The sequence below is a fragment of the Scardinius erythrophthalmus genome (assembly GCF_964197995.2).
Source record: "Scardinius erythrophthalmus genome assembly, chromosome: 8".
Classification (NCBI taxonomy): domain Eukaryota; kingdom Metazoa; phylum Chordata; class Actinopteri; order Cypriniformes; family Leuciscidae; genus Scardinius; species Scardinius erythrophthalmus.
In genome coordinates, this window is record NC_138228.1 from 34,365,382 (window position 1) to 34,378,046 (window position 12,665).

The window sequence follows — 12,665 nt, forward strand, 5'->3', positions numbered from 1 at the left end:
AGCACTAGCTGATAGTTCATAAGTATGCTATTTAATTTTTTAAATATTTTTTTGTTTGTTTTATGGCAAGTTAGAAGGGTCCGTGTACAAGTATTTCCTGCACAGTTATGCCTTTTGGCAACACAATGTGTACAATGTTAATGTTAGTTAGCTGATATTTGGACAGATGGTTCAAACGTGAGTGGTTCTGGAGTAAACATATAGGCTATAATCTGTGTATTTTCATAACTTTTTTTAAAAATGGTGGGTGCTGGTGTTTTGCGTGCGTTCAGCCAATCAGTGAACACCAACGTCACTGATAGTTCCTATTGTGTTGGTTAAGACCCTACTCTGAAGTAGGAGCTAAATTAGTTCCTCCAAAAGAGTTCCTAGAACTTAAATAGTTCCTAGTTCCTGTGTTGCGAATGCGCAGACATCCGGGTACTTTTGCCAATAGTTCTAGGAACTATGGAATGGTTCCTCCGGTGCGAAAGCCCCTAATGTTAATGTAATTGGTCTTGTTACTAGGGCTGGACCCGAATATTAGAATATTAGAATAATCGTTCGGTGGGTTGGTATTCGATTTGAAAATTTGACATTCGAATATTTTTATTTTTTTTATTTTGCACACCTAGGATCCCCCGCGAAATGGTTCTCATTCGCGCTTGAATAAGGCCAGCGACACACTGGCTGCGTGGCATGTCCGTTTTTATTCCGGCTCCCATGTTAACAGGTTGGAGTTTGCACACTGCCTGTGTGAAACACGCGTCTCAGGCGTCTCACACGCGTCTGCCTGTGTGAAACGCGTGCATGCTAGAAATAGAACCGACGCCTAAGTGTTCCAGCAACGGGATTGTTCTCCGGCTAGAGCGCAGAACAGCGGAGTGTGTGTGGACCGAAGTGCATGCCTGAGCTTGTGTTTTGGGTTAAGCTGCGTTGCTTTGACATTGTGGAAAATAGAATAATAGAAACAAAATGTATTAGCCTCTTTCCCAGTATCAATCTAAATTAATCTCGTTTTTAATTTAACTTAATTTCGTTTTTCTTTATTTGAATTTCCTTTTTCTTTATTTAAATTTCGTTTTTCTTTATTTAAATTTTGTTTTTTCTTTATTTAAATTTCGTTTTTTCTTTATTTAAATTTTGTTTTTCTTTATTTAAATTTCGTTTTTCTTTATTTAAATCTACCCTTTACTGTGTCAGTAATTTGTTAGTCAGAAAAATATTAGACTACCTTAAAAGTATTGCTTAAGTTAACAGACCTTTTTGTGTGCGTTTTATATCACTAGTGCAGTGTCTGTTTTCGGAGAATATAAGCCCTGCTCGCGTGAGGTGCGCCGCTTCTCGCTCGACCTGTTCTGTAGTTTACTAAAAGTTTATATTCTGAATGTGTGCGTCTCGCGTGTCCATCTATATTGCACCAAATGTGACACTTCCTGCCTTTATTAGAGAGAAGAATATGTTCAGCATCCTCTCTCCGAAGCTTCGAATATTCGATGTTCATTACTACCGAAGCTTCGAAGCTCAAAAAATGGTATTCGGACCAGCCCTACTTGCTACTGCCAGTACATTCACAGACATTGCTGTGAGCATGTAAGACATGCTGGGGCTGCACATAAATCCAACATGGAATAACCCCTGTAGCAGATCTATACAGGTGGAGCTGGGGAAGGTGGAGGGTTTCTGAGAGCGAGTTTCATGCCAGAACTTTGTATTTACTATAAAATTCAAAACTGTTCAGTTCTACACCAGTAAGTGGAATATATACTATAGGGCCTTGATATAAAATGAGAATGTCTTTAAAGTCTTTAAAAGGTGTAATTTCTTTTAATTTCTCAACAGGGTGCAGTCTATGCAGAAGTTCCACCAGGAGCCCCTCAGGAACCAATCCGTGCAAATTTCAACCCAGATGGATCAGACAGCGGAGACCTCAGGATGAGGTTTGTTTGAGACAGACAATGTTTGTAGATGACTCATGTTGTTAGATTTTTTTGTAATACGCTTTTAAATGTTTTGTCCAGGCTAGCTGAGGCAGAGTTTCATCTGTCTCAGTTAAACTCTAGATTGGAAGAGGAGAGATCAAGGAGAGAGGCTGCAGAGGAAGCCATGCGGTTGACCGAACAGAGAGTTGTGAGGTACAAGAGAAAAGCAATTATTATTATTTTTTTAATAGTGCATGGAATTTGTTATTCTCAAAACTGTTTCAGATTACTTTGTGGAAGTAAGAGTGTAATGCCAACGTAACACTCTTACCACCAGGCCCCACAGTTCGGCACGCTTGTGATTTGCGGATTAACTGCTAAGTTTAACCATCATAGAGTGAAAGTTTATCATTTGGACATGTTTTGTCTTGCTAATTTACACATTCAAATGATTTTAAATGCAGAAGAAGATGTGAAATTCGGGACTCGCGCACGTTATCTGTGATGTCTCTCACAGAGAGGTGCATTTCAGACAGCGCTCGAACACCGAATTGATTCCTCTTTTTTTATTTGACTTGCTCTTGACACATACACACAAAATTATGTCAAAATACCCGTCTCGACAAGTATTCTCTCAGCAATGTCATAAGTGAACAGTAGAGATGCACCGATTACAATTTTCTTGGCCGATTCCGATTTCAGATTTTTCATTGAGTTTGACCTGCCAATACCGATTTTAGCCGATTCCGATTTCATTTTTTCTAACCACTTTACAGCACACACAAATATTTATTTTCTATCTTTTCTTTAATAGAACATTTTACATTTTGCATTTCTGTAGTAGGCAAATTTATTTATGTTTGTTTTGGGTTTCCTGAAATAATGTATCAATAGTAGGATTATAAATAGCAGTTATGATATGACATTCTGTGACAGTCTGTACTTTTTATCAATTTAAATGCATTAAATTAACTTTATCAATTAAAAAAACTTGGCATTGCCCTTTAGCAGACTTGCCTATAAAATGCAATAATTGAAAAAGTATATTAGATTTTCGTTATGTACATAACTGCTGTTGCAAAACAGGCACATAAAAAATAAATAGAAACAAGATGAAATGCATAAAGATCTCCACAAAACACATCTGGATTATCATGCCCATAAATAATATTTGTCTGTTGGCTATGCCTATATGGGTTATTTTTAGTTGCACTGACATGATGATTGCATAACGAATTAACAATTCATTACTCCCACCCAATGCCACCATGTTTTAATAATTTGTTTCCTCATTTTAATTAAAGCGAACACACAATTAACTATATAATGATTTGTTTGCCTACCTAGTTTAGGAAATCGTGCATGACCATGTTGTAATAATTAGCTCCCTTGTTTTAATAAAACGAGAGAATTAATTACTTCAACAACATGGATACGTTATATTTTGAAATATAACGTATCCAAAATATAAATTAAAATTAATATTTTGGATACGTTATCTGTAATTTGAGTTTAATAAATCCTTTAAAAATCCTAAAGATATTGTTTGATAAGTGCGATCTCTGATTGTGGTCCTTGAAAACCAAAAAAAGTAGTGCTTGAAAAGTCCTGGAATTTCTTTTACAATGTCTGTATGAACCCTGTGTAAACCTCTTTGAAGCTGCATTGAAACTGCAATTTGGACCTTCAAACCGTTGTATTGAAGTCCACTATATGGAGAAAAATCCTGGAATGTTTTCCTCAAAAACCCAGATTTCTTTTCGACTTCAGAAGGACATGAATATTTTGGATGACATGGGGGTGAGTAAATTATCAGGACATTTTAGTTCTGAAGTGAAATAATCCTTTAAGGGGTTATATTATTCAGTATGCATCATATATTTAAAATAAAAAATATTTAAAGAGATTAATTAAAGAGAAATCAAAAAGAGGAAATTCGAGATGATGAAAAAGACAACACATGATGGTTTGAGTTTATAATGCGATTGAAATATAGTTATAATGATATACTATATAAGTAGGTGGACAGAATTTTGGACAGTTCAAGGTGAGGCAAAAATATTTTGAGTTTGGCAATAAAGCGGGCAAGCTTCTGGCAAACTATATTAAACAGAGAAATGTCTGCGCTAATTCCTGCTATTCAGTCTACTGAATTGTTATTATGCCAGAGGATATTAATGAAGTTTTTAGAGCATTTTATTTGGATTTATACACATCTTCCTGCATGTGAAGCAGAGGTTTGAGATATAAATCATTTTTTTTTAATTCATTAAATTTACCCAAGTTGACAGAAGGGCAGAGACAGGAACTTGATTCCCCTATTACAATGAATGAAATTGTGGAGGTTATCAGGTCCCTGCCCTCCTCTATGTCTCCGGGGACAGATGGCTTTACTGCTGAATTTTTAAGTGCTATAGCCTACTGCTGAAGTGTCTCCATTACTGCTTATCATGTATAATGAGGCAATGGAGTAAGGTGAGTTGCCGCCGACCCAGTCACAGGCGTTAATTACACTTATCTTTAAAAAGGATAAAGATCCAACTGAGTGTAAGAGCTATTGTCCGATCTGTTTGATAACCGTGGATGTAAGATCTAAAATCCTGGCAAACAGGCTGGAGTCGGCAGTGTAATTACTTCCTTAGTTCATGGGTATCAGGTGGGTTTTATACATGGGGAGAACTGGGGCGGATAATATTAGGAGACTTGATAATATAATGTGGGCAATGGCTGATTTGAACTCACCAGTGGCAGCAATTTCACTGGACGTGGAAAAAGCTTTTGACTGGAATGGGGTTATTTATTTGAGACATTAAAAACCTTTGGCTTTGGGAGTGTTTTTTTTTTTTAATGGATTAAGTTACTGTACATGCGACCCCAAGCTGCGGATCAAACCAATGGGCAGATCTCTTAAATTACGTTGGCAAGAGGGACCTGGCAAGGTTCTCCATTATCCCTTCTGTTGTTTTGCTTGGCTTTAGAACCACTTGCAGCAGCTGTAACAGCAAGTGCAGACTTTCCTAGGGTTTCTGTAGGGGGAACAGTTCACAAATTCATGCAGATGACATACTGTTGTTTAGTTAATTGATAGATATTGAGATTATTGATTGACTGTATTGTCTATCTTTTCTGTTGCCACTGTAACACCTTAATTTCCCCTTGGGGATCAACAAAGGAAGTCTAATTTTAAGTTGTTTGTTTCAAAGCCCTAGAGGACTGTGCTGTGTTTGTCTTTGGGGTAAGGTGAATGTTCGCAAAATGAACTGTCTTCCAAGAATGAACTATTTACTAGAGGTAGAGGACATGAGGCATCAGTATAGATTGCTAATGGATAAAGTAGGTTATAGTTTCCATTCTGCTCTTAAAAGAGTCTGGAGCAAGGATTCAGATGTCTCAATTAGTGATGAAGACTGGACCAGAATATGCAGAAATTATAAAGTAAATGTCAATTTGGGATTACGACTTATCCAGTTTAAAATATTGAATCGTTTTTATTGGACCCCGAGCAGGGTTTTTTAGGCTCAGCCTGAAGGCTGGCGATGTGAGAGGGAGGACTGAGGCCTGATCCATACAAATACAAGAATTTTGGTGTAAGGTTAATAACTATATTCAAAAGATGTCAGAATGTTGCTTTCCATTCTGTCCAGGTTTTTATGTCCTTGGAGACCCATCTTTTCTAAGCCCTGATGTAGAGACAACTGAATGGATTCAAATAAGTATTATGATTGGGAGACAAGTTATTATGAGAAGTTGGCGGTCACCAGGTTCGCCATCTTTCCAAGAATGGGTTACAGAATTGGGCAAAGTTTGGGCATATGAAGGAATGGTATACAGATTACTTCTGGAAAAAAATGAGGTTTATAGGAAAGGTGAGGCAGATACTTGACATTTATTGAGGGATGACTTGGTGGGGAGACACATTATATGGGTCTCTTTAATGTATCTGGTGAATAACTGTTTGGCAGTGTTATTTCAATTATTTAATTTTTCCTTTTTTGCACAATTATTATTTATTTTTTTTCTTGCTGATGTATTCTAGCAATCTTCATGCAGTTGTTTATTGAAACCTATGTTTGGAGAATGAATATAATGAATGAAGAGAAAAAAAGTGTGAATGTGGGTCAGTGGTTTAAATGGTTTGATAACAGTGAGTGAAATATCACAATTCTCTAGTCCAATTTTTGATACAACAGCAAAAAAAAATACTAGCCTACATAATGTAAATTTAAAACATTATTAAAGACAAGTAGTCAGTAATAAAATAAGAACAAATAATCAAATTACTAATAGAACAAATAAATAGAATAGAACAAAGAAAAGCTACAAATGAAATAAACAGCAGTTTTTCAGGTAGGTCTAACAGTAGTTTGCAGGTACATAATTTGAATAAAGTAATCAAATGTGAAATACTACTGCATATTCATCACTGTATAAATTATGTATAGATATCTTTATAAGAATCCACGGGACCAATATAGCCTGGCCTACTGTACATGCGTTTTCTTTGTTTACGTTCATTAAGATATAACCGACTATATTTACCAGGATACTTGCCAAGACGGACGTTTGCGCGTTGCAGCTTTCAGGGTGCGCACTTCAGATGTTTGCGTTCTTGAAACTTCTTGACCTGTAAACGTCATGTAATAATGTAGAGAACCACTCGTTATACATAAATCACGTAACAGTTCATGTTTTACTAACATATATGATTTAGTTTTAATCCAAATAATGCATGTGTGCTGAGTGAACGATCAGCAATCAAGAGCATGCAACAGAATTGCTCTCTCTGTCTCTCTCTCACTCTGTTTACTTTCTTTTCCATTTACATATCCGTCCGAACTACATACTTTCCACTGATGTCTGTGAAAAAGGGATGCGCTCAATCCACTAGCGTTTTTCGCTTATCAGCTCACGCACCACAGCTATATAGGCGTTACTATTTTTTGTTTAATATTTCACTCATTAGATACATTTATACCATGGTCTGGGTGAATACTCGATTCTGATTGGCTGCAGGGTGTCCATTAAAAAGTGATAGAGGACACCTAGTAAAGGAGTTCTGGTGAAACTGTTTACCGTTCGAAATTAATAAATAAATGTGCTGGCTACATCAGCTGTGAGTAATCATAGCAACAGGCAGTCAAAGTATCTATACAGACTATAAATATCTCCGGTTGCTAAATAAACTGTCAGGCGTAACCAGGGAAACCAAGTTATTGGTTGTAAAAACTTTAGATTTCGATTGTAAAACTAATTAAAATATAAACTAATATTTTAAAAATGTGTTATTTGGCAAGTGACCATGGTATAAGCGGGTTAATGCCCTTCGAGGTGTCCATTGTCAGGTATTAATGGACTTCGGCTGAGGCAACCGTCTGATGCGCACGCCTCGCCATCGTCCATTAATACCTGACAATGGACACCTCATCGGGCATTAACCCTTACTTAACTTAATAGATAGCCTTCTATTTTATCCCCATTGTACTCTCTGTTATCAATATCTGCATAGTTGTCTTTAAGTCAAGTCACCTTTATTTATATATCGTTTTTTTACAATCCAGATTGTTTCAAAGCAGCTTTACAGAGATAACAGGAAAAAAATGCAACAAAATTTGTTTCCAGAAGAAAATAGCGTCACAGTCCAACTTAAGTAAGCTCAGTGATGTTTCATTTTTGTTGTAAAAAAGTTATTAATTTAGTTCATTTATATATTTAGCCACTCTGGAGAAAACCGTGATGTCATCGTCCAGCTCAGTTCAGTTCTCATATAATGGTGTCAGTGCTGGCAGATCAATAATATTGTTGAATATTAAATTAAATGTCCCCAACTAATCAAGCCAAAAGCCAAAGGCGACAGTGGCAAGGAACCAAAACTCCACCAGGTGACAGAATAAAGAAAAAAAACATTGGGAGAACCCAGGCCCACTCGGAGGGCCAGTTCTCCTCTGGCCAACGAACGAACAGTGTATGATTATGATTCAGGCAGCATTATATATAATGCAATATAGAATTTATACATGTTTTTATATATATATATATATATATATATATATATATATATATATATATATATATATATATATATATATATATATATATATATATATATATATATATATATATATATATATATACACACACACACACACACACACACACACACACACACACACACACACACACACACACACACACACACACACAGTACAGGTCAAAAGTTTGGAAACATTACTTTTTTTATATTTTTGAAAGAAGTCTCTAATGCTTATCAAGGCTGCATTTATTTGATCAAAAATACAGAAAAAAAAACAAAACAAAAAAACAGTAATATTGTGAAATGTTATTACAACTTAAAATAATAGTTCTCTATTTGAATGTACTTTAAAAAATAATTTATTCCTGTGATGCAAAGCTGAATTTTCAGCATCATCTTCTTTACTATCACTTTTTATCAATTTAACACATCCTTGCTGAATAAAAGTATTGATTTATTTCAAAAAAAGAAAGAAAAAAATTACTGACCCCAAATTACTGACCAGTAGTGTATATTGTTGTTACAAAAGATTTCTATTTTAAAAAAAATTGCTTTTTTTTTTTTTTTTTTTTACTTTTTTTTTTATTATTATTCATCAAAGTATCCTAAAAAATATCACAGTTTATGAAAAAATATTAAGCAGCAGAACTGTTTCCAACTTTGATAATGAATCATCATATTAGAATGATTTCTAAAGGATCATGTGATAGACGGGAGTAATGATCCTGAAAATTCAGCTTTGCATCACAGAAATAAATGATAATTTAAAGTATAATAAATTGAAAACCAATTATTTTAAATTGTAATAATATATCACAATATTACATTTTTTTTTTCTCTGTTTTTTTGTTTAAATAAATGCAGGCTTGATGAGCAGAAGAAACTTCTTTCAAAAACATTAAAAATAGTAATGTTTCCAAACTTTTGACCTGTACTGTATATATTATATTATATTACATTACATTACATTACATTACATTACATTACATTACATTATATATAATATAATATAATAATAATTATATTATGTTTAGATGTTATGTTGTATCTAAACATTTTATAGGTAGGTTTGCTGTGCTAGTGTTTTATACACAATTTGAAATTCATTGTTTTTTGTGTTTGTTTCAGCATGGAGTCAAAACAATCATGGAATGCTCAAAGGGACTTTAGTATTCAGCTGGAAACAGAGGAGCAACACTATAAAGATCTTATTCTTCGGCCAAGCCAGCACACGGTCTTGCACAAGGTACTGAATACAAACAATGAAAACTACAAATGCAATAAAAAAAAAATGTTTGTGATCAACTTTTTTTCAGTCTGCCCTGCCAACGTTCACACTTTGGTTTTCCTTGGTTGTGTATCATTTGAGTAGTCAGAAAGCGTTTGTCTTTAATTGTGATTTAGATGAAGATCAGATTACATATCAGTAGTAATCATTGCAGAAATCCAGGTAATTCCAGAGGGTTTACTAACTTTTTGCAACTGTACTTCCTGAATATAAATCTACACGTTTGCTTACCCTTGCTGTAGTAATGTTCAGTATCAGTTTCTAGTGTGCCTAAATGTTATGCAATCTGGTGTTTTTTAGATGCAGAGTGGGGTTCACCTGTGCCAGCGGTGGCTCAAAGGAAGGAGCATATTCTGCTGTTCCAAACTACTGACATCCAGGGGAAAGTCACGCTACATATTCATTGGCTACCTTCTTATGCTTCATGTGCTGGTTTTCGTGTGCCTCAGTTGGTCTCTTTAGAGAACAATTGTCATCAGAATCACATCTGCACAAATTGTTGTAAGCAGAGTAAAAGAAGTCCCACAATCCAAACAATTCCACTTTCTGTTATGCATAAAATAAACAGTGCAAGAATGTCTATTTAGTTGCTCACTCAAATGGTGTAAAGCAGAATGGTGAACTGTGTTTTTCTTCAACCTTGAACTGAAACTTACTGGTCATACTGGTTACAAAATAGACTTTAACACCAGCATTTATAATGGAGAGACCTCATGTACATTGGCAGGTACTCAGAATGACATAAGACTGTTTATCTGATGTTATGGCTATGCACTGAAATCTTAAATTTACTTTAGCTATTGTGTTTTACCATTCTAAGTTATTTCATGTTGTATGTGTGCAGAGAGAATATTGAGTTAATGTTTTATTGGTATGCTAAATGTGCCTAACTTTTAGCAGCCATTATAAGTAAGGAGACAAGCATTGTGATAAGCTTTACATACATTTTACTATGAATCTGATTATTGCAATGCAGAAACACTGGAATTGAAGCATGGTTTCTTTTGAGGGTTGATTGTTTTATGTGGAATTTACTTGTATAAAACTGATTTCCTTTTTTTTTTTTTTTTGTAGAGCCAAATATTGAGTTTTTGTTTTATTGGAGAAGCTTTATATATATTTTACTATGAATCTGATTATTGCAATGCAGAAACACTGGAATTGAAGCATGGTTTCTTTTGAGGGTTGATTGTGGAGATGTGGAATTTACTTGTATAAAACTGTAGAGCCAATATGTAATATTATTTTGCAGTCACACTACCCTGTTGTGCAATACTATATATAAATGTGATATGAGGAAAAAGAGTGAATGTTTGTTGAATTAAACTACTGAGACCTTCCATGTTGTCTGGTTTACTCTTAAATGCACACATTTTGTTGTTTCCTTCACATAAGCAGTAAGATTTTTGCTATTAAATTTGCTATTAAAAGATTTAAGACACATTTAGTGGCCTTCAATTAAACTGTGAAATATTTCCTTTTTATTAATATCATTAATATAATGATAGAGTCCAATTGTTAATATCAGTACAGCTGCAAATATTTGTGCAACTCTATACATTTTACTTACTGACAATGCTCTTCATCATTCCAGTATGCTAGTTCCTATCTGGTGTAAAAAAATCATTGATATGCTTATTGAGGACTGTGGGAACAATTCAAGATCCAGATGGATCTGGGGAGGCAGTCACTTATACTCTATACACATCTGTACCATTTGTTTCACATGACATGTGCTTCCCACTGTTGTTTATTAACATTTGTACGGTTCTAATACATTTGATGACAGTGCAATGACTGCAGCCCTTTCTTTAGTAGCAATTACAACCTCAACCCCTGGTTTCACAGACAGGGCTTAAGACTAGTCCTAGACTAAAATGTAAGTCTGAGCTGTTTCCACTGAAATAAACTTGCACTGACTGATCTTAAAAATATATCAGTGCCTTTTTAGTTTTAAGATGCACATCGGTAATGTTTTTTTCTAAGCATGTTTATAAAAATTACTTAAATGTCCTAATTGATCTATGGTCTAATCCTGGCTTAGTCTAAGCCCTGTCTGTGAAACCGGGCCAAAGTCTTTTTGTATGTGATGCGACAAGCTTATCTGCAGGTCCTGCCACTGCAAAGAAACAGTCCATATCATTGTGACTTGCAAAACTGCAATGACTTGTAGCTGTAACTGGTAAGGTTAAGTAGATTTTACTGGGTGTAAATGCTGAACAAATTGGATTTTTTTTTAAATATACATATATATTTTTAGATCCAAGCAAATAGATGTACAATATTAAATTCTGCTTTATCTGATCTTATGTTCCTAAAGGCATTATCGTTGGTAAGGTGGTGCCCCTCCTCTCTGTGATTGGGCAAGAACAAAGACTACTTTAAAGACTACTTTACACTACTAGAATTTCAGATTAGGGTTCTTTGACTTGTAACAGTAGCAACAAAATTTTTTATAAGGTTCCATAAAGAACCATACTTTGAAAGTGCTGTGTAAAACCTTTTTAATAATGGTTTGTTTTTATTAATAGTTTTATATTTATTAATAGTTTTTTTTATCTACCTGGCTGGTCACATAACCTCTATCCTCCTGGGACCCAGAAAAAAAAAGTTATACCAAGGACCAAGGAGAAGTTGTTTTCATGGTGAAACCTCCAAACATTTGGTATCTCTGAAAAGTCCTGAATGTGCTCTTTACAGGACACCCAGGTTGTGTCATGTGACATGTATGATGTCAGAGAAATTCACTAAAATATAATGTCCACTACAGTGGACAAAAGTCTATTCTTGGGTCCCAGGAGGCTATTAGTGTTTTACATAATTTAAAAAAAAAAAAAACCTCATGAAAGTCATGTCAATTACTTAGGTACTTTAAATTTTTTATTGACATATAACATGCACGCACAATGAGAGGTGGATACATAATTCGATTTTTAATGTCACAGATACACGTTAACCCATTGACACGTTTTTACAATAAAATAGGAACCTTTAAAAACTAAGATACAGAACCAATATATGCCCAAACATTTTATTAAAAGGTAAACAAGGAAACATGAGTTGCCTTTCGAATAGGAACTCTTACTGTGTCCTATAGGACGCTAATGGGGAACGCCTCAGCGTGACCTGTGTTTGAAGCACGCCACACCACAGACCTGGCTCTCCGGGCCACTAAACAGACTGCTGCCGCAATCGGTAGATAGATGGCAGCGATGGTGGCCACGGAGAGGCACCTGTGGGTGAACCTGGCCAGCATCGGGTAGAAAGAGGGCCAGAAGGCCAGCATTGCTGCTCGGGCCCCTCCTCCACCAAGGAGCAGGTCACGCAGGAGGCGTGACCAGAGGAAAAAGAAAGAGAGGTCAAGTCTGTTCAAGTCTAGAAGCGATCAGTGTCCTGGAGATAACATCTTCCCTCTCATTTTTTATAGGTTGTTTTATAGGTTTTA

At 35.3% G+C, this 12,665-nt stretch overlaps 1 protein-coding gene across 6 annotated transcripts in view; it reads left to right on the plus strand.

The window, feature by feature from the left end:
- Window positions 1-10,560, plus strand: part of LOC308694517 (uncharacterized protein) — a 55,407-nt gene extending 44,847 nt beyond the window's left edge. For all 6 annotated transcript variants that reach the window (XM_081372092.1, XM_081372091.1, XM_081372089.1 and 3 more), the window contains 4 exons: window positions 1,822-1,919; window positions 2,001-2,114; window positions 9,061-9,178; window positions 9,521-10,560. In XM_081372092.1, the coding sequence (XP_081228218.1) occupies window positions 1,822-1,919; window positions 2,001-2,114; window positions 9,061-9,178; window positions 9,521-9,682 (492 nt within the window). In that variant the 3' untranslated portion in view covers window positions 9,683-10,560. The remainder of the gene's footprint in view (window positions 1-1,821; window positions 1,920-2,000; window positions 2,115-9,060; window positions 9,179-9,520) is intronic.
- The last annotated feature ends 2,105 nt before the right edge of the window (window positions 10,561-12,665 follow it).